This window comes from Taeniopygia guttata, chromosome 4 (genome assembly GCF_048771995.1).
Source record: "Taeniopygia guttata chromosome 4, bTaeGut7.mat, whole genome shotgun sequence".
Lineage (NCBI taxonomy): Eukaryota > Metazoa > Chordata > Aves > Passeriformes > Estrildidae > Taeniopygia > Taeniopygia guttata.
Window position 1 is genome coordinate 34924121 of NC_133028.1, and position 22174 is coordinate 34946294.

General features: G+C 34.5%; 1 protein-coding gene across 13 annotated transcripts in view; it reads right to left on the minus strand.

Moving 5' to 3' along the window:
• Positions 1 to 22174, minus strand: part of WDR17 (WD repeat domain 17) — a 57561-nt gene that overhangs the window by 3256 nt on the left and 32131 nt on the right. For 10 of the 13 annotated variants that reach the window (XM_072928356.1, XM_030271314.4, XM_072928360.1 and 7 more), the window contains 20 exons: positions 20157 to 20239; positions 19189 to 19275; positions 18289 to 18453; positions 17219 to 17421; positions 16933 to 17082; positions 16704 to 16834; positions 14859 to 14984; positions 12567 to 12722; positions 12229 to 12293; positions 11716 to 11848; positions 10341 to 10432; positions 9115 to 9214; positions 7844 to 7983; positions 5441 to 5461; positions 4386 to 4497; positions 3540 to 3681; positions 3350 to 3452; positions 2372 to 2473; positions 1259 to 1354; positions 908 to 1091 (listed from right to left, as the gene is read on the minus strand). In XM_072928356.1, the coding sequence (XP_072784457.1) occupies positions 908 to 1091; positions 1259 to 1354; positions 2372 to 2473; positions 3350 to 3452; positions 3540 to 3681; positions 4386 to 4497; positions 5441 to 5461; positions 7844 to 7983; positions 9115 to 9214; positions 10341 to 10432; positions 11716 to 11848; positions 12229 to 12293; positions 12567 to 12722; positions 14859 to 14984; positions 16704 to 16834; positions 16933 to 17082; positions 17219 to 17421; positions 18289 to 18453; positions 19189 to 19275; positions 20157 to 20239 (2391 nt within the window). The remainder of the gene's footprint in view (positions 1 to 907; positions 1092 to 1258; positions 1355 to 2371; positions 2474 to 3349; positions 3453 to 3539; positions 3682 to 4385; positions 4498 to 5440; positions 5462 to 7843; positions 7984 to 9114; positions 9215 to 10340; positions 10433 to 11715; positions 11849 to 12228; positions 12294 to 12566; positions 12723 to 14858; positions 14985 to 16703; positions 16835 to 16932; positions 17083 to 17218; positions 17422 to 18288; positions 18454 to 19188; positions 19276 to 20156; positions 20240 to 22174) is intronic. The other 3 variants (XM_030271316.4, XM_030271312.4, XM_072928354.1) reach the window with 1 other exon arrangement.

Sequence of the window (22174 nt, forward strand, 5' to 3'; positions counted from 1 at the left end):
TTTGCTATTCTTGTTGAATGCACTGTAACATTGGCAGCTTTACATGGCTGTTAGTAAATGTTGAGAGTACAACCATAGACAGAGACCACTGATCTAATCTGGAAGTGTTGAGAGCAAGCTTTTTTAGATTGATGGTAAGCAGTTGAGAATTTTGTTTACCTCAAAAATCTCACTAGCATTTTGTAAACTCAATTTGTTCAGAAACTATCCATCCCTCTTAGTCCCTAAACCATCCTGATACTCTTTGTGCTGACATCTTACGCTGGACAGAGGAAACAGACTCAGCATCACCTAGGAAAGTAAATTCACACTGAGGCGTTGTCTGGAGTCAGGAGTAGTGTTTTCAGAATCTTTCAATTTTCTCTTTATTAAAATAAAAAGATATGCTAAAGAGGTGTTATGAGGACTAATGAGTATTAATCACAAAACTCAATGTAAATGATGAACAAATATGTTTGAATATTTAGTCTTCCAATATCTGAATTTAATTAGCCATGAATTCCATGTTCTACAGTATGCATTTCCGTAGAGATAAAAATCAAAATCAGAAGAATATTAGTACATGGTTGAAGACAAATAATTTCCTGACTTTTATTCAAGCTGTGGTGAGGGAGTAGCCAATAAGATGCATGCACTTTAGACACAACATTTGGCAAAGGAAATCTTTCACATGTAAATTAAAACATTTTGGATTTGGGAAATGACAACTGTTTGACATACAACAATTCTTTATAGACCCTTTCTTATATAGCAGATGTCACTGCCTGTCACCTTTAACTCTGCTCCTGTGGTAACAGGGAAAACCTTTTTCCAGCCAAATGGTGGGAGGGACCTTTGATTTATGGCAACCTCACAAGTAGTCAGTGCTATCAGCAAGAAAGAACACTTCAGCTCTCTGAAACCATACCTGGATCTTTAGCCCTGTCAAACAAGAGGTATGAACATCTGAATGACTAGGAAGATTTGATCCAGTGACACAGTCTGGCCCAACCATTCCTTTCAGAGGCTCCTCCTGAATTCGCGAGACAAGTACTGAATACAGCGCTCTCTGTGATTCAGAGGGCGGGGTGCATGGCAACTCATCCATAGGCCTAGGAACATAAAAAATATTTGGTTTTCAGCTTGGCTTCCTAATTTGTGTTAGAACTTAAGACCTGCAAAGCAGTGACATTCAGACTTTACAAAGGGAATAAATTTACAACTAAACAGTTAAATACTACTAGTCTTACTCATGGTAATTTTATATTTTTCCACCTACTTGTTTGACTGTGTGCAAGCTCTCCATGCATCTAATTCCTCAGAAAGCTGTTCAATTTTCAAAGGTACAGATACTTCCCGTCTTTTTAAAAGCTGACTGAAAAGGAATGCAAGTAATTAAAGTCCTAATTAATCCTAATAATGACTATTTTCTTAGAAGCAAAACATGATAGACAGTAGTAAAATAAAATTATTTCTGATTGGATATGGAATAACTATGGAAATAAATTCATCCTTCACAATATACATTATATTAAATTTCAGTAATACTCATACAAGTTACGGAAGTATAGCTTTAGATTTAAATTTTATTTTAATTATCCCTATTTACACCTTATTTAATTTGCTGTATTTTTTTTTTAACTTGAGGCCACTCTATTATGTGTTTTTATTTCTTAATATTGCCAGCTTTACTAAAATTAAGGATCCATTTTGCCTGCATGTACCACATATGGTAAAAATGCAATTAGAGAAACATGGTTCAACACATACTTTGGGTCAGCCTTGTTTCACTTGCAGAAAGCAGTTTCAAAGCTTTGCAGTGGAAGCATTTTTTATTTTTCAAAATATAATATAGGGTGCACTTACTACCTGACCTAATTCTGCCATCTTTCACTTGTGTTGGTATATTTTAAAAATGCCTTGCTTAAGCATGTAAACTGTCCACCTTAAGCAGGTGTCCAGTTTAAGATGGGCCAGGAACTAAAAATCTGTGAGTCTTGAAGATACTGGGCAATCAAAGAATGAAACTTTGAGTGGTATTTTTCTGTGGTTCTTTACATAATAAGTAATTGAAAACCTTATAGACAAAAGTATCGCAGAGTCGCAAAGACTGCTTGTTACTAGTCTAATAATATCCATATCAGAATAGCCCTTCTGTAAAAGCTGTATTTCATCTTGTTATTTCTTTAGTTCAGAAAAGGAAAAAACAAACCAACAACAAACAAATGGTCCTTTTCTCAATCCTCTCACCAAGTTTCAGACATGAGGATAGCTACGAGGAAAGACATGTTTTAATTTTTTTGGGATGGGATGTGAAGAAGTGGGCTCAATGTACGGCATATGTCACAATAAGGGTTGAGATTACTCAGAGTTAATGAAAACACAGTATTACCTTGTATACTCATAGAGTGCAGGTACAATGCTATTGTACTGTCTTCTGATAGCAAATAAAGCACCAATGTAACCACACAAAATCAGCAACTCATTCCGAAATCTAAAAATGAACAAGTATTAATTGTGAAAAACAGCAAGCATTGGAAAAACATTAAAGAAGCTCATATTCATGCTATAATTTTAAAACCTAATTTATCCATCCACCTTTGTGTAAATTTTTTTGCTAATTTGCTAAGCATAATTGCTAATTATGCTTACTTTCTGTGTCATAGACTTGTTAAAACATACTCCATCTGCTTCATATTGATCTCTATTATTAAATTTTAAATGGCATATACAACAGAATTTTTAAGCACAATCAAATAGTTACACAAACAACATCACTCAGACGTTTTAATGTGCATGGAACTTTAAATGTAAATAAAACTGCCCCAAGTATTAGTGTAGATTTCAGTTTCACCAAGTTTCCCCAACTTTTTTCTCCTTTTTGTTCTTCACACATATAATTGTGTAGGCACCTAGGCCTAGCTGCAAACATCCATCATAAAGGTGAACCAGAGCTATCCAACTATTTTAGAGTTAATTCTGAGAGTGACAGCCCAAAGTTCCTTAATACTTTGATATAAAAGCCCACATGATTTGTGATACCACTTCAGCAAACTGAAACCAGAGCTGATCAAAGTGAAGCTCTTCACATAAGACCAATATTGATTCACACATTGTAAATACTCCACAGAGAAAGAAGCAGTAAAATATCTTTTTTTTTTTTTTTCTTGCTAAACTTTCATAGTTTGGGAGAGTCCACATTCTATTCTCCAGACTGGAAGCAAGCATGCTTCCTGGAATTTTTTTTGTGTCCCTCTTCTGTTAAACAACAACAAAAAAAATATACTAACAGTGTGCACCTATATGTATACAATTGGAAAGATTCCTTTAAGGAAAGTCCCACTTTTCTAAGTCAGGAAAATATACTCACTCACTACACTTAGGCAACATTAACTGTTCAGTCCGTATGTAACTTAAAAGATCAAGATATGGAAAGACTGAATCTAAACTCCAATCTGAGCCACACAGTTGTTCTGTTGAAAAATAAACAGAAAATATCTCATGAGGAAAGTTATACAGATGACTTTTGCTTTAAAATTGTTCTTCATCCAACCACCTACCTTTCACATACTGAATGCCAACAGGGAGCGCCTTTTCAGGTTCTGTGCTTAACAGATAGTACTTTATTGTTTCAAATACATTCCCATCTGCCTGCATTGTCTCTGCCACTCGCATACATTCTTCCACATCAGGAAGATTACACTAGAAAACAAATATTTTGCCAGAAAATTACTGAAATGTTCAAACACTTCTCTAAAATGCTGAGAAATACTGATGTTTGCACATAACAATAAGAAAAAATTCCCTCTGAAGTAGTCCTTGAAAGACATACCTGCATATAATGCACATTAATAAAGTCATCTAGACCAGAGCAACAGTGGAAAAGGCTCTGTAACTTTAAACAGTAGCAATTTTCATTACTAATGTTTTTGTGACATTTTTACTACTGTTTAATAAATGTGCAGTCTGAGTTGCACCCTAAGTGAGTAAAATCAAAGCAGACCCTTCTGCTGCAGAAGAGGAAAGGGGGCATTTATGGACATTACAGGAATAAGACATAAAACAATTCAGACTACAGAAAGTTGATCTGCCAAAACATGATTAGGCTGCACATCTAGTAGGTTATAAATCATACTGACAGGTAATTATGAAGATCATAAGCTACTTCAGAAAGTACCACGTGTCAGGGAAAGAGTGCACCAAGGACAGAAATGAAGAACCAAATTTATTGTACAATACTGAAAATAAAGTCAACAAAGACTAATAGAGGAGAAAAGAATACGTTACATATAAGACAGTAGAGACAATTTCATCCTAGGGTTTTATATGTCCTTATGTTTTTTGAAATTAGTAAATACATCAGTACAAAACCTTTTTAGATTCAGGTAAATTCTTTTACATTGTACCTTTTCATGCAGGTCATTTATTTCTGCTATGCATCCAGGATAAAAAGCACATAGTTTTACTAACTGCAGTTTATTATCAGGAATCATCATAAGAAGATCAACTGCTACATCCCTGCACAAACAAAAGATTACATATTGTTACTCTTGATGGTTTGTTAATAGAATGAAACAACTTTCTCTTTTACACTCTTTATAAAAGAAGAGTCTACGTTAAAAATATTTGCAAAAGCAAGCTCAGTCTCTAAAACTATTTTTGTTCAATAAATGAGGCTTAATTATTCACCTTATTGGGAAAGTCATTCACTACTTTTCTACTGCTTTAGTTGGTTGAATTAAACAGCTGTGCAATTCTTAAGCCTCAGAGCCATCTCAAAGTGAAACAGAAGAATATGTGAGCAGGGATGGGAAAGGAAAGTAGGAACCCTCCAACTTGAGAAAAGATGATAATGTAGTTCTGTGTCATGAAACCATCCTCAAAATTCCAGGCTTCTAAAGCTTCATGACATCAACATAGGACATTTCTTGGTCATCCAGAATGGCTTGGTGCTCATGTGACATTGAAATAGAGAGATTATATGGGAAAAAAATGTGATACCTATTTTCATCCTTCTCAAAGGAAAACTATTTTAGCAAACTGACATTTCTCACATTTTCCTAAACATTTTACCATTTGTTACCCTATCCTTCATACAAGAAACAGCTGAAGGGAATGCATAATATTAGGAAATTATTTGGATATTGTTCTATTTAAGTTTTAATGACTGGTTATTCTGTGACTCTTCTATTCATGCAGACATCATTTCTCCTGTGAACCTCAAAACAGACTTGCCCCTCTGTAAGGAAAAAAATCCTACTGATTTCCTCTGGATTTTCAGAATGTGGTCCTTAGCTTAAAAATGTTAAAGTAAGCTATTATCCAGTATTTGCAACTGCTTTCTACCTCACTTTCAAGTATTAATCACAATGAAAATTTAGGACACTTAGAGAAATTTGAAAATCTTGTGACTTTATTAAGGGAAAAATAAGCTTAAACGTTCTCCAAGAAAGAAAAATACCTGTATCCAAGTGATGGGAAGCTAAAAGGAAGACATTGAAACCGTATTGAATAAATTTTTGTATTATTTTACAAAGAAAATATCTAATAGAAAATAATTAAACTACAGCAGCAAATCTAAGGGTCAGGCAACTGACTTCAACAGCAACAACAAAAAACAGCTTTCTCTTTTATGCCTTTTGACAAGATAAAGAATCTCATACCAAAAGGTCTTTAGAAAATCTGTGATATTATTAATGTGCAATAGCCACTTCCCCAAGTTACAGAAGCATTCTTTCAGAATCTAGGGTATTTCACAAGTTCTTAAGCTTTTTTCAAGATCAGTCACTCATATGTCCTAAACTTCATAAGCAATTTAAACATTTTTAAGTGATTAGAAATTGTCTTGTCAAAGAACTGAAATCCTATGTTCATTTGAAAAAAAGTAATTCAAAGAAGATAATGGCCTACAAATTGTGCTAGCTTAAATTATTTTTAAGAAGCTGGGATTTTTAAGAAACTGGAATGATTTTTAAGAATCAAACTGAAAACACTAAGTATAAAGATGAAAATGAGGTGGCTGAGTTTACATATGCAGAGCTCAGTATCTCAGGTAAAATATGAGTAGCTTTTTGAATACTAGAAAGTTGCTTTTGAAAGTATTTAGCTGTTAAATACAAATAAAAATGTGTCCTTTAACACTCACACATTTTCTCAACACTCTAGATTTGGGAAAGTACATTAATGTTTAGTTTTAAATTATTTTTTGTTGATTTTATATTTTAGAGCATTTCTAAAAACAACCAAGCAACATTCCACCAGTAATTGATTTCTTTACTAACCCATCAAAATCCTTCTGGTATTTCTTTTGCTGTCTACAATTAAGTGCTTTGCTACAGTGAAATGTTTCCAACTGATGGATACCCCTAAGGATAACAACCAGTAACAATAAAAAGGGAGCCCTTCAAATATCAGAGACCCTTGAACTCCAGCATCCCTATACATGATCTTATGAGTGCAGTTAACCAAGGGGATTATGCTGTGTGAAAAATTCTTTATTACAAAACAAAGAGATTCACGAATCTCTTGATCTTTTCCTACAAAATATAAAAAATATGCTGCAATGGCTGCAAATCAGAATCCAGGATTGCAAGGTGTTCAGTACAGCATGTGAAACCCATTGAAAAATCTAGATGTATATTTGGACAATATGCAGTATACCATTTTAAAATTTTATCACTTTTAGACTTTATCACCATGTAGACTGCAATGTACACATGCTGTAAGTTTACAGAACCTTTATGGACATAAACATGAATGCCATACCATTATAAGCTCTATTTCCAGCCCTGAGATCCGAGCAAGCTTTTGTTATAGAGTTGGAAAAAATATACACTGGTTTTTTAACTCCACATCCAATGCTTCCTATTGGAGGCTACATAAATATCACCCTTAACAATGAAAGAGCTTCAGACACCTTAAAAGCTGAAGATGGGGTTGCCAAAACAACCCTATTAAGACTGGTGCAATGCAGACATACAAAACCACTGCAAAATGAAAGCAGCAAGTCACCAGTTTCTTATTTTATCTTTTTTTTCTACAATGCTTCATTGTCTAATGAAAGCTAAATGTTCTGTAGAGAGGAGTTCCACTATGTTTCTCCCAGGCTACCTCTAGATACGTTAGGAAATACTAACTGTAGAGAAAAAACTGATCTTGAACTGTTTAATTGCACATTTTCTGTGAAATGTTAATTATAAACTAGTTATACAGCTGCCAAATACATCTTAGAAAGGTTTTCTGCTTTTTCATTGTTATAATAAAAAAAAAAATTTGTACTCTTCAAAGAAAAACAACTACAATGAGGAACAGAAAATTTACCACAAAAGGTTTTCCCTATGTGCAAGAGAGAAGTTACTTCTGCAGAATTAAATAGAAATCCTGTTTCACACAAATCTTTGCAGGAGTCTTGTTTTCCTAACAACATTAGAAGATAATTCCTAAGACTCATAGTTTTAAATTTTTCAATCGAGTACTTAAAAATCACTTCACATATCCTTGAGCTCTCCCTTTTGACTTTTTGACTCAATTCTAGCCTTACTTTTTTTTTGAAGCAATTCTTTTTACTCAGTACAAACTAGGACTTCATAAGCTACCTATTGCCCAAGTAGCTAGGGTTTTTTCAGTGGGTTTCATACTCTGACAATGACTCCTCTCTCATTTACAATGCATACAGAATATATTTTGAGATTAAAACAGAACATTTGCATGCCTTGTATTTCAAAGGTCTAATATAGCAATTCTTATTCAAGCAGCAGTTTTTATTCTCCCTTTCTATGGTGCTTTGATCTCTACAAAGGTTTCACAATGAAACACCTTGATTGCTTTGTCAGGAAGAAAATCTTAAAAATCTTCTTTGTCTTACCATGTTATTACTGCCATACATTTTCTTGCTAGTAATTCTAGGGCATAATGTGTTGCTTGGGCTGCACTTTCTCCCAAGACAGTACCCACACTGATTGCCAGCTCCAGTTCATTTCCACGAATCAGGTTTGCCATCGCAAGCTTGCTCAACGAAAAAATAATAATATTAAGGGACATAAGCAGTTTTGGACATTCATCACGTTGAGCATATGACATTCACTTATGACACGTTTTACAGAAGGACAAAATATGCAATGGTTAAACTCAATTATATATGTATTTTGGGTCTCTTGAATGAGTAAATAATTATGCACCAATGTGTTAATGTGTTTTTAAACAACCAAATAGATTATCTTTAACAGAATCTTCCTTTATTCAGCTGAAGAGCTCACACAAATACAACAACTGAAATGCATGCTAGGAATTCAATTAAATCTTAAGGACACTAGCGATCAGAGTGTGTATTTTCCCCTCTTAATGAAAGGAAGACTCAAAACCCCCAGAAAACAGGAAAGATTGTCCTGTTCTTACTCTCTCTGAGCATAATTACTGATAGCCATAGCAGAATGTCACACCCTATGAAACTACTACACAACAACTTCAAGTATGCCTATTTAGAAATATAGGAATTAACTGATTCTCAGTTTGTCTCAGAATAGCTCATTGGGATGGAATTGTATTTATTTAAGGGGACAGAGGAGGAAAAACATGGTAGTTCAGCAACAACAAAATCCAGATAAAATGAGGAAAATAAATAATTTGTAAAACTACAAGCTAATAAAAAACATAATAAAATGTTTCCTACATGTCAGTTCTATTTTTCTACTGAGGGGTGGTTTTTTTTGTTTTTTTTTTTTCCTATTTACTTCTTAATTTAGACTGCAAATTCTTCAAGGTAGATGATTGCATCTTCTTTAGCATGGTAACTTCCAGTTCTGAATGGGTATTTTGGGTCATCATAAACAGTAGCATTTAGATGTATATATCTAAGATACTTAAGTATCTTATATTTGTCTAATATAGCAAGATATTGCAAATAAAATTCAGCAGCAACATGCTATCTTCTGTGCACGAGAGAAACCTTGAATTTAATAGCATCAAGGGAGTTCTGCTACTAACAATATTATAACTACCTAGCCCTCCATAAATATAAGAAAAATCAAATACCAAATACCATTTTAGAATGTGATACATACATTTTAAAACATGTGTAGAGATGTAGAAAGGAAGTAAATGCTGTCTTCTTCACCATTAAAGAAAAAAAAAAATTACCTCTATATTTTCAACAGCTAGATGACAACACGCTGCAAGCACTGCATGGCCATCCTGGAAATACCAATCTGCCAGTTCTTTACTGACCTTCTGCAGGAGACTGCAAGAACAAAATATGAATTCTGCAAGGTCACTTCAAGGTTGGAGTGCCTTGGGTCTTAATTAATGTAAAATTCACCACATTTGCTTCTGTACCCTAGAAGTTGCTATATTTGGCTCGCGGATAATGATACTAGTAGCCTGAAAAATGCAATCTGTTTGAGCTTCATTCACTAGTTATGTGGGTGCATACTGAGGAGGGTCAGTTCCACAAAGTTTACATTTGGAGTAAATGTCTCTTCAGACTGACAGAAGGAAAATCAAGTATTTGGATATCTAATCTGTACCTGTAAACTTGACACAAGTACTTCTCTAATTGTTCAAAAACTGCTCATGTAAATGAAGTGACTACACAGCCTCCAAACTGTTTTTTTTTACTACAATTATAACCTGATAATGTAATTCAGGTTTTTGAGTGCTGTTCTAGACAATAGGTGCATATTTGGGTTTTTTTTATGAGCACAGACAATAAGAATCATTGTATCATAAAATGGCTTGTGTTGGAAGAGACCTTTTGATATCATCCTGTTCCAAGCCTTAAGATCATTCTGTGCCTTCCCCTAGACTCAGTTACTCAGAGCCACATCCAGCCTGACCTTGAACATTTCTAGAGATGGGGCAGCCACAGCTTCTCTGGGCAACCTGTTCTAATGCCTCACAGTAAAGAATTTTTTCCTAATATCTACTCTAAACCTACTCTCTTAGTTTGATTTTATTACATTATCAGAACCTTCACTGGTGATAAACAGCAAAGTTTCCAGAGGAGATTATGTGTTATACCAGGGGATCACAGATACTTGTTAATCTAAACCTTACTCACCAGAAGTTCTCAGTTAATATGCTATATATTTTAGTGCACAGGAATGCATCTTACATGTTGAACAAGTGAAAATTACATTTATAATTATAATGCACACATATGAAAAATCTATTTTGTGTCAGGGGGCACAATAGGGGAATTAGTGTAGCATCAAGTAGTTAGTAACTCTACTAAGTACTAGAAGATGCAGTATTTTGTTGAACTCTACATTGCTGATGCCAAATTAAACCACTATGATTTATCACCCTTAAAGACTTCACACTCTGCAGTAAAATGAGGTTTATAGTTATAAACTAGAAAAACTTACTCATTATAATCATCTGTATTGTTTCCATCAGAATTTGAAGTTCCACTTGTTGTGGAGAGTGGTAACATCTGGATATTTCCTTCACAGGCTGCCTGGAAGTGAATAAAATATAGATTAATTAATGCAGAATTCAATCTGAACATAAAATGAAATTTTTAAATAACAATAAAAATAATCTAAGATATATAAAAAACTTTCTAATTCCCAGTTATAAAAAAGAAAATGTTTGAATGTTTAAACTAATGAACTTATTTATAGTTACTACATATATTATAGTTAAGATTTAGCTAGCTAGTTTTATCTAGCCATACAAGAATTCTACTGAAGCAAAAGACTTCTTCTTTCCTATGCATTTGTGCCAGATTCTTCAGTATTTGGATATAAAGGATGGTGAAGGCTACAACCTTGATTTTTACACCCCAAAGAGCAAGCAGCTCTGAGGGAAAGATGAAGTCCACAGATGCTTCTGAGCAGGTGTACCAGCAAAACTGGAACGATTTGGCATATAGTGGCTTAAGGTGAACTTTTCTTTGTATCTGACAATAATTGATCTTTAACATTAAATACAAAGAGATCAGTGTGGGTTAAAATGAAATCAGTTGACAAAGTGGTGGTTGGTCAAGGGTTGGACTCACTGATCTCAGAGATCTTTTCCAACCTAATTGAGTCTGTGATTTTTTTTTAAAATTCTTTCACATGCTTTAAGATGTAGCTGGGATAACAGCCTTAAACCTCAGGGCTCAGTTTACAAGGGAAGGTAAACTCTGGCATTTTGTTGCTCATTATTATCTTATTAAACCTTTGAGACAAAGACTATTCTATGAATTGTAGTAGCTCTGCAATACCTCTCTTACATGAAAAATTAAGGTCTTTATGGAGCTTTAACTTGCTTTAAAGTTCAAACACTGTAGTTCAAAAAAATCTAAGCATGTGTCAAAATTACATTCTGTACATTATTGAGCTATTTAGCTAAAATATAAAGATGATTTCTCAGTAAAAATTCAAGAGAAATCAAATCCTACATGAATTTGATGTTAAGGACAATAGCAGCTGTTGAAAATCAGGTTCCATTTCAATTGAAATTGAACACATCAGTTTCATTAGGGTCATTTGTTTGCAGTTTAGAAGAATCAGGCTTTAAATATGTAAACATGAGGTAACTCCTTCTTACGATTTCTGTATAAAAACTGGTCAATACCACATGGAAGTAAAGACTAGACCATCATTATTCAGCTATTTTGCCTTTTAAATATGCATTTCATATTCTGACTTACAAGCTAAGAGCTAAATATATATATATATATATATATATATATATATTTATATATATATATATATACCACACTGGTATATATATATATATATGCAGTAATACCTGTGCAACAAGTAGAGCCTCTTTAAGCTGACCTCTTGAAGTAAAGAAAGAAACCAGTTTCTTCACATCTCCAACAGCTATACAGTATGGAATGACATCATCATTTTCTTCCTGAATTAACTGATCAGCTCTCCTAATTAAACAAATGAAAAAATAAACAAGAAAGAATAATATATATGAACAATCACCAAAGTTAACTACATGGTGAAGCTGAATAAAGTTCACTGAAACCCATCTGCCTTTCCAGACTTACAAACTGTGAAAACTGCCCCTAAAGAGTTTATAAAGTTGCAATTTATGTTCAACCCTTTGATTCTTGTACACAAAGTTATTGTTGAAACAATAAAACTAAAAACAATAAATCCACAGTTCTATCCCAAAGCTTACTGAACAAAAAGTAACATCACTAGAATGCTGTAAGAAGTATATCCGGTAATAGTATCCATCCTTCCTACTTGTCTGTGTCCTTTATGAACTGAAGCTACAATTTGCATCATTTTTTAATTAACTTACCTTTGCATTAACTTCCTCCAGTATTTCATTGACACTCCAGGTGCAACTGAGAGAGCTTTGTCCCACTAGAAGAAAGCAGTAATACAATTAACTTGATAATTTTCATCTGAAAAGCAGCCATATTTTAGACTAGTGTAACTTTTCTTCCATTAAAAATATATTTGTCAAGAGTTAAATAAGGAATGAGTTATGCTTTACACTGCATGTGTTAAAAATAGGTGGAACAAGATTTTCTGGGGACTTGTGACCCATTCATTGCCTCCCCATCTTTGCTAGGGTAGCTGGTTTTCAGAAACCTTCATATATTTTTATTCTCCAATAGTGTTCTGATATTTTACCTCTCCAAGTTCTACCATTAGCTCACAATATCGCTGAATTTGTCCTAATCTTAAATGTATTTCTGCAGCTTCTTTGAGTCTTTCCTCTTTGCTTGGTGCACCAATACCACCTCCAAATTTAGACATCTTTACTGTTGTCAGTTCTTGTGCCTTGGACTGAGGGGAAAAAAAAAAAGATTAAGAAGTTTTCTGTAATGAAAAAAAGTTTCATTAAGAATGAACTATTGCTAAATATTACAGCAGAATATAAAGGTTACAATTTAAGAAAAAATTCTTTAGCAAAAAGGCTAATTGAAAGAGATTTCAATGAGATTACAGTGAACTATATGTTGTTAAAGTAAATGTGTTAGTGTTTTATTGTTGATATACATTTTCATTTATTATCTTCCTATAATAAATTAATTTTTTAATTCTCATATATAATAGTAATTCATCCAGATAAACCTCATAAAAATCTTGATTGTGAACAAAAAACATACAGAGCTGAAAACTGTACATATTACCGTTATAATAATGTCCACACAAAGGAATAACAACAACAGTAGGCTTAACTATTAGACAGCAAGCTCTGTGATCTGATCTGTCATGCCCCATTAACCTTATGGCAGAAAAATTATTTATATTCCCAACTTATGCAATATTAGTTGGGAAGATAAGACTAAATTTCTTCATCTGGCAGAGTCTGAGAAACAGGTGGCAACAGAATTATATGTACAGGAAAAAAAAAAACAACAAAGGGAGATTCTCATTTCAAGAATTCGCAGACGAATTCTATCATCAAAGCACAATTATGGCATTTGGCTATTCATGACTTTGCAGTACCATATATAGAAGATGAAGAATGAATTTTGAACATCCTTCACCAAAGTAAACTGCCACATAGACCAATGGCAGCTACCAAGAATTTGTTTGGTTTTTTTTTTTAATACTGTATTAATTATTTTTTCTCAGCACCTTTATATTTTTATTATTTTCATGCTAAAGTCTGCAATGCATCCTCTCTGTTTACTAAAACCAGAAAAAACAGAGTTGGTCTACATCCTTATTTCATCCTGAAATGTATAGGTGCTGCAGTGCCATTATTTAATTTCCTAAGAAAAAATGAGTATTAGCAGTCCTTAACAAGCAGTCAGCATTACCCTACCCCTTACTTTCTCTTAGAGCTTTCAAACAAGACTGTGTCAGCAAGAAGGGGAAAAAATGCTTTTAATTAATGTAAACACTTAATCCAGGTACACAGGATGGCCAGCAATTACTGTAGCTACTCTAGGTCACTGGAGTTATAAATGCATGAAATAATTTTGCAGGGCTAAACAGGCTGCTGGCATTGCACACATCAATATTTAATGTCTTCCCAGGCTAACCGCCTGAGAAAACTGGCTTTTTGGACACATGGACACACAAACAGAGCTTCATAGGATTAGCAGAGCAGCTGCTAGTTTTACAATTAATAACACTAATAAACTTTAATCGCTTGAGAGTCACAAGGAACATAGGACACTATAAGACAGCCTGTAATTTTACAAAAGAGACAGCATGTAACAGCAAACAACAGGTGATACCTGGCAAGTATTAGCCCTGGGGCTGGCAAGTGCATTCCCTGATTCATACCAGTAGATCATCTTTCCTCTGTTTACAATCCAGTCATTAGAGTATGGGATTCTTTAGTACTCATAAGAACTTCCTGACAGAATGCTGACTCTTCATATTCTACACAAACTGTGTATCTGGTTGCATATTCATAAATACAGCTACTAATAAATTTATAGCCTAGCACTCGATTTTCCTTTTCTCATCCAAGTCACTCTTAAGCTGCACATCTGTATTAAGGACAGTTTCTTGCCATTCCTTCTTCCAGAGAGCTACAGAACATATTTCTGCTGACTCTCCCTCATTTTCACACATTAATTCCTTTATCTGTGCATCTGAACATGCATCTAAACATTTAATGTTTATACAAATATTTTGACTTAAAATACAGTGTATATAATAGGCAAGGCAAATTGCTTCAGAGGTGAAACTGTAATGATAATTACTTGCAATTGTTTTTGTTCTGAAAAATGCTTTTCTAGTTAATAACGGTAGCCTAGCATTTTAACATTGAGTATGGATGAACTCACACACTCAGCTAGATACTATTGTAAGACTAGCATTGCAGTGAAGAACTAGTATTACACAAATATCTTTGGATATGAAGTTGTGACCTTTTGTAAAGCATTGAATGTTATTTTAAATTGTAAAATACTACATGGACTAGCAACCATTTTCACATACTGTTTGTGCTTCACTTACCAGTCTAAATCTAACGAGGTGTTTCATATGCATAATTCCTTTGCAGTAGTTTTGTGGAAGCAAACTGTCATCCTGTCCCTTTATTACAGCAACCAAATCCCATAAATTTTTGCTGCCTCCTGGAGGCTAAAATTGTTAGGGAAGAAGAGTTTTATTACAGATATGTTCAAGAGAGAAACTTGAACTTATAAAGATATTGAAAACATTCATCAGTCAACTCCAAGAAATACAATTTCAGACAATTTCAATATTAGAACCTTTATTATGAAAACATGAGTTAGTTCCAGAGACTACAAGTCCTTCAGTCTTCATGAAGGCTGTAAAGATACAGTGAGATCCATGAACCTGCTCGGTTATGTGCAGACATAGCTGAGGGCTCATAGCTGAGCCATTAGTTTTACCTTTTGCTCTCAAATAAATCCAAGCTATCTTGTGTCTACTGCTGGCACAAACCAACAGTCAGCTGCTGCCATGCAGGAGCTGACCCAGGACTTGTTTATTACTTTCTATAAAACAAAGGCATGGGCCAGGTAGAAAAGGGCTTCAAGGCTTTACTGTCACAACTTGGTATATGCACAAAATAAATTTTTTAAAATAAATTTTAAGCATTTCTATTGGCCTAGTCTTTGAATCAACCCTTCTTTAGAAACAGGACAACAGTTTAACACTGAATGAAGTCTAGAAGAGAGTGAGAATTCAAAAGCTTAAAAAAATCATTAAACCTTTGATCTAAAGAAAGGATCACAAGTTTAGAAGTCCAATTATTTCTGGGTTGGTAAAAAGCATAAAATCCTAGTAGGGAAACCTCACCCTGCCAAAAAAAAAGACTACTCTCTCTTTTTTCTGTCCACTAAAACTCTTATTAGACTCATAGTTCAGCACAATATCTAATTTCTGGACTCAAAAAGCACTAACTATACCTGATCAAAAAAGCTTTTGTTCTTGGAAAATTATAGTATTCTTAAAATAGTTTTACTGTCAAATCAGAAATCAAAATTTATAACTTCTGTAAAACAAGGAATTCCATACATATATTTTAACAAAAGAGAAAATGCCTAAGTTTGAAATAGAGAAATATTGTTTCATCATTTCTAAATTATACACTTCAATGTAGCTAGAACTCAAACCAAATATTTTGGATGAACTAGGTCATTTTAGATCAGCGTTTTAATTTAAATTACAAGTGTTTGACACAAGTTCCAGTAGTAGTAGAACCTGTAGTTGGAAGTAATTTTGTCCTTGTTATATCTCAACTGCAGCTCCTATTCAGGCAAGAACTCACAGGGCACCATCTTTTTTAACTCATTTGCACTGACAGGCTGCAGCAATTTATAGAAAATATTACTGGATGGAGAAAAGTCAATAGATGGATACTGAGGCACAGGTTATCTGGATTTACAGCTCCTAAAGCAATAAAGAGCAGTTTGGGCACAGACACTGGGGCAGTTCAAAACTTATCAGTAATGAGGGTGTTCCTTTAAAAACTCTAATGCAGCTTGATTAAACACATAATTTCATTTTCTTCAATAGCAAATTGCTATCAAATTAACCTTTCCTATAGAAAATAATATTATTTCACTAGTGTAACTTTGCAAAAAACTGGTTTCTTTTTTGCAATGCTAAATTAGTGAAATCTGTTTTTCACAACTGACAAACAATTAAATCATGGACATTTTTATATGCCGACCTGTTAAGAAATAAACTTATTTCTGCCTATTTTCTAAGCTGCCTTCAAGAGAGAGAGAAAAAAATGGTAGAGGAAAAAAGAAATATCAATTTTGGAGATTGACTTCAGAAAAGAAAGGCATGCACATTGACAACGTCTCTAATTTTCAGAATACTTACTGAAAAAAATTCTGAAAACCACCTTAGTTTTTTTCCTTGAGGACTTCCTGACAATTTTTCCAATTCTTGTTTAATATCCCTGGAAACTTTACCACACAGCAAAGGAGGAGCTCCAGACTCCACAGCACGATCTAATACACATAAAGATTTATATATGAAATTAAAATAAAAGGGAATAGGAATAGTAACATAAAGAAAATTAAAACAATGGCTTATACTATTTGCTTACCTGTATTGCCAATAATATCATCCCAACATCTGTCTGTTAAGATATTTATTTGTAGAGGGTTTATAAGAGGTGTCAATGACCAGAGTCTCACAGTGGAATCACGAGAGCAAGATGCCATAGTAAATGGACGACTAGGATGACACGTTAATCCTAGTAGAGGGGATATTTAAAAATGTAGTCAAATAAGTTTATCTAATAAACTGTTTGATTAAATTTCTTAATACATTTCAAAACATATTACAATGCATTTCAATATAGAAATAAAACAAAATTTGAAAAATATTACCATATACATCTGCACCATGATCATAAACTGTGTCTAAACATGTTCCATCTCTTGTGTCCCAGACTCGGATTGTATAGTCCCAGCTGCCAGATATTAGAAGATAAGGGATTTCAGGATTCCACATCAGTCCCCGTACTGGAGCGGTATGTCCACTAAGAACATTTATACAAGCATCTTGTGTATAATCCCATATCCGAACGGTACTGAAAGAGGATAAAAGAGAACAATCTATATCAGATCACTTATTGAAATATAATTGTCTCTCTACTTCAGCAATAATTTAAGCTTCAAATTTATTAGAATATTTATTTGTATCACAAGAGGGCTCAAAGAGTTGTAGTGAAAGGGGCTAAATCTGGCTGGTGACTGTGAGCAGCAATGCTCTTCAGGGTTCAATTCCAGGGCCAGTCCTGTTCAATGTATTTTATTGGCAAGAAGTTTGCTATCAAGTTGTCTCCTGTCATGAATTACTACACAGTGAACTAAGAGATTTTGCTTCAAGCACAAACCTCTAATGAATGATAATGAGAAAGCAGTAGAAGCCAATACTGCAAACATTACAAAATATCTCTTACAAAAATATCCTATATTCTCTGCAGGGAAGTGGTTAAGAATCATAGAAAAATGTTTCCTCCAGCTTACCATAAACTGATGTGTTCTCCTTTAAAAGCAATGGCACCAAACCAAAAAACAGAAGTATCCAATACTCATTAAAATTCTCTGCAGATTCTACTTAAGTATACTTTTGAAAAATATCAAATAAGAGCAGATCTTGTACTTGTTTCTTCAGATGTAATGTAGTATCCTCCTTGCAGTAACAGTATCAGGCATTTACCCTACTTTTGTGAAAGCATATGGAAACTTGCACTACCACAGCAGTTGTGACAATTTAGATAATGATCCTGCTGCCCAAATACTACATAAAGCTAAGAGCAAAGCTAAAACCTAGATCTGAATAAGGCAGAGATTTAGACTATTAAGTATTGGCAACACCATTACAAGTAAAGATGCAAGCTTCTCCAACAGTCCTGCTTGAGGTTTAAGTTTTCTAATTGTTCAGAAATACTCACCCATCATCAGAGCCACTGCAGAGGATTCCTTCTCTGAGAGGAGACCACCGTACATGAAACACCTTTGCAGTATGTCCAGTAAAAACTTTCAGTGGCTGATCAGAGCTGGTTGCCAAGTAGTAAACACGAACATTTTTATCCTCACAACCAGTAGCTATCATATCTCTACAAAACAAAAGGAGCAAAATCCCTGGTCACAGAGATGATGAATGCTTTTTTAAATTAAAAAAAAAAATATTATGTGCAATTTGCACATTTTTTTAATAGCAAATTTTTGCTTTTCTTTAATCTCTTCAAGAGGTAGCTATCAATAATCCAATTAAAAAAACTAAATCAGAAAAAACCTGATAAAGATCCATTAGTTGCCATGGGGAATACATTTGCACTCATCTGACTATGCACCCAATACACAACTATTTTTAAATTTAATTACTGTATAATTTTTTTTTTTTTTACAAAAAGCTCTCATGACATTATTAGTAATTATCTACAAAATTTACAATAATCCCAATGTATTTAGTTGTTTGCCACCTTTTTACCTTAGCAGTCATTACAAGGACACCCCTTACAAGTCATTACAATCTACACTCCTCTTTCCTGGTATTGAATGTCTGCTTTTTGTCTGCTCTTTTTCTCCCCATTATATATTCAGATAGGAATTTTTTTTTCTCTCATCAATATAAAACGATACACCTTTGAAAGTTAGGAAAGTTCATGGTGGTCAATGAAATATACTACTGGGAAGAGAGAGCTGTTATAGGTATATCCTACTTTGGAAGAGATAATTTCAGTGTTTTACTATTACAGAAAATATCACATTCTAGCTATCTTTGTGTTGCTTTACTGGCAATCAATTAAAATACTAAACATTGTAAATTCTTTGTGTTAATTTTTACTTACTTGTTGTTTTGACTCCAATCACAGCCAAACACTGCAGCTGGATGTTTGTACTTGTGAAGAACATTGCCATCAATGGTTCGAATAATACTGAAAAGAATTATAATGTGATATTATAAGGAAAAATACATTCTGGGTAGTCTATCCAAAATAAGTTTTATTCTGTGCAAATAAACCAGAGAGAAAAGAAATATACACAAAGAATAGGAGAAACAGCCACAAAAAATATCAGCCCCTCAATGACAACATTTAACTGGATGTTGATTGTACAACATCTAACTAGACCTCAGTATCTATGTTCCTTCAGAGGGGCTTTAAAGATGTTCACTGTGGTACATCTTTCTTATATCCTCATAGTCCAGAATCAAAGTTGTAGTCATGGCTTTAAGATACAAATAGATCTTTATGAATTAAAAAGAAAGTTGATAGTTTTCTAAATTTCTGCACGTTATGTTCGAGCTGGAATGACACAGTAGTAGAGGAAACAAATGAAGAAGGATTTTTTAAATGTACTAAAACACAATATATGCAAAATTGCTTTCAATGGACATTCATGCATTTTTAAAAATGAGGTATTATATTCCTGTGATAGTGCACTTGTAGTACTAAAATAGCACTTTTCAGTCATTGAAACAACAAACTAAAAAAAAATTTAAAACTAAGACAAGTAAAGTTGGATGGCTTTTGAAAAGTGTCCTCTACAGATAAAAAACCTAGAAGGATATTCTTGTCCGAATAAAAATCAGTATTTAGTTTCACTATCAGTGTGTCTTAGACACTATTCCTTTTGAAAACATTTCCTTTATTTTTTTTTAATCATAAAAATCATACCCTAACAAGTACAGCAGAGTAATATAATTTCTGTCCAGTATGAAAAGTTTGAAAATTAATTACTAAGAGTACTGTCAAAATTTATTTTGACACTTGAGAAGTGCATTTAGCAATTTTTTTTTTCTTCCAGTAACACTCACCAAAATCCATCACTGCTGCAGGTTGCTATTCTTTTGGAATCTTTATGACTCCAGGCAATGCAGAAGATTCCATTCTTTCCATGCTTCAAAAAATGCAAAATACCTATCAATAAGAAATAATTCACCCCTTTTTCTCTCATCTATTGACTCATCTTTTTTACTTTATTCTCCTGTGGGCTTCAGCCCTCTTCTCCCAGTACAGTATACTGTACAAAACCACGTTATTATGAGTACCCAATATAAGCTGGATGTTTGTAAGTCCAAGTCCAAAACATCGGGACTATGGAGATAAGTACTAAAACTGTTATAGCCTCCAGGATCTAAAAGAAGCAGAAGAATGAGCAATCCATAACTATATAAGCCTGAAGCTTAAATAAACAACACTGTTTATTTAAGAGGGACCTTTGGGCCTTGGGACAACTGCTCAAGGGATATGAAGCACGAGTTGTGTTCTCTTCTGTCCTGCCAGTTGCCAGGAATGATGTGGCAAGAAACAGGAAGATCATGCAGATGAACAACTGGACTTGATGCTGGTGTTACCAGCACAGGTTTGGGAGTTTTGATCACGGGTCAGTTTATACAACACCAAGCCTGCTGGCAACAAATGGGGTCCAGCTGTCTCCAAAGAGAAAAAGGACCTTAGTTCAGCAGTTCATATGGTTCACTGCAAGAGTTTTAAACTAGTTTGGAAAGAGGCCAGGGCCAGGCTTGCCAGAGAGAATGTGTAGGGATGGAGAGAACAATAGAAATCACTCTAGTAGCATTAGGAGACTTAAGACGCAGTACCTGGAGCAAGCACAAGAAGCCAAAGACATAATCACTAGACAGGACTATGGGACATCCCTTTGCACCTCCACTGGTATGTGGACAGAATCAAATACTTCTATTAGGTGCCTGTACCCCAAAACATGCAGTATGGGGAACAAACTGGATGAACTAGAGATCTGTGTGTAGTCACAGGCCTTTGCACTGTGATTACAGAGACACAGTGGGATAGCTCTCATTATTGGAAAGCTGCCACAAAAGGCTACACAATGTTTATGAAAGACAGGCCAGGAAGTCACATAGATGGAATTTCCCCCGGGTGAGGAAACACTTCAGATGTATCAAGCTCTGTCTTGGGGTGGATAATGGGCAAGTCGAGAGCTTATGGTTTGGATAAAAGACACTGTTGTAGATGTTTGCTATAGGCTGCCTGATAGGTAAAAAGAAGTGGATGAAGCTTTCTACAGCCAGCTAGAAGCACCCCAAAGTCACAGTCACTAGTTCTTGTGGGGCACTTTAACTACCCTCACATCTGCTGGAGAGTCAACACAATGAAGCATAAACAGTCCAAGAGGTTCCTGGAAAATGTTAATGACAACTTCCTGCCACAAGGACTGTTGTGCTGCTTGAGTCTCACACTAACAAACAGGGAAAGCCTTGTGGGAGATATGAAGGTTGGGGGCAACCTTGGCTGCTGTGACCATTGAGACTGTGGAGTTCAGTATTAGGCAAGGTGGAAACAGGGCAGTGAATAAGATACTTCAGCAGAGCTAACTTTAGTCTCTTCAGGGATTTTCTTTGAACAGTGCCATGGGAACACACCTTGTGGGGAAAAAGGGTGCAAGAGAACCAGTTGATATTTAAGGATCACTTCCTTCATGCTCAAGAACAATGCACCCTGATGAGCAAGAAATTGGGGAAAGTGATCTTCATGGATGACCAAGGAACTTCTGTCATTATTTAAGTGCAGGTAGGAAAAGCACAAGAGATAGAAGCAGGGTCAGGCCACTTGGAATTAGTATAGAGAGGTTGGAGAATAAGTAAAAATGAGATAAGGAAGACAAAGGCTCATCTGGAATTAAATCTGGCCAAGGATATCAAGGACAACAAGTAGTGCTTCTTCATCTCCATTAATAAAAAAAGGAAAACCAAGGATAATGTAGACCCATTACTACATGGAGGGGGGACCCTGGTAGCAGAGGATGCAGAAAAGGAAGAGTTATTGAACACCTTCTTTACAACAGTCCTCACTG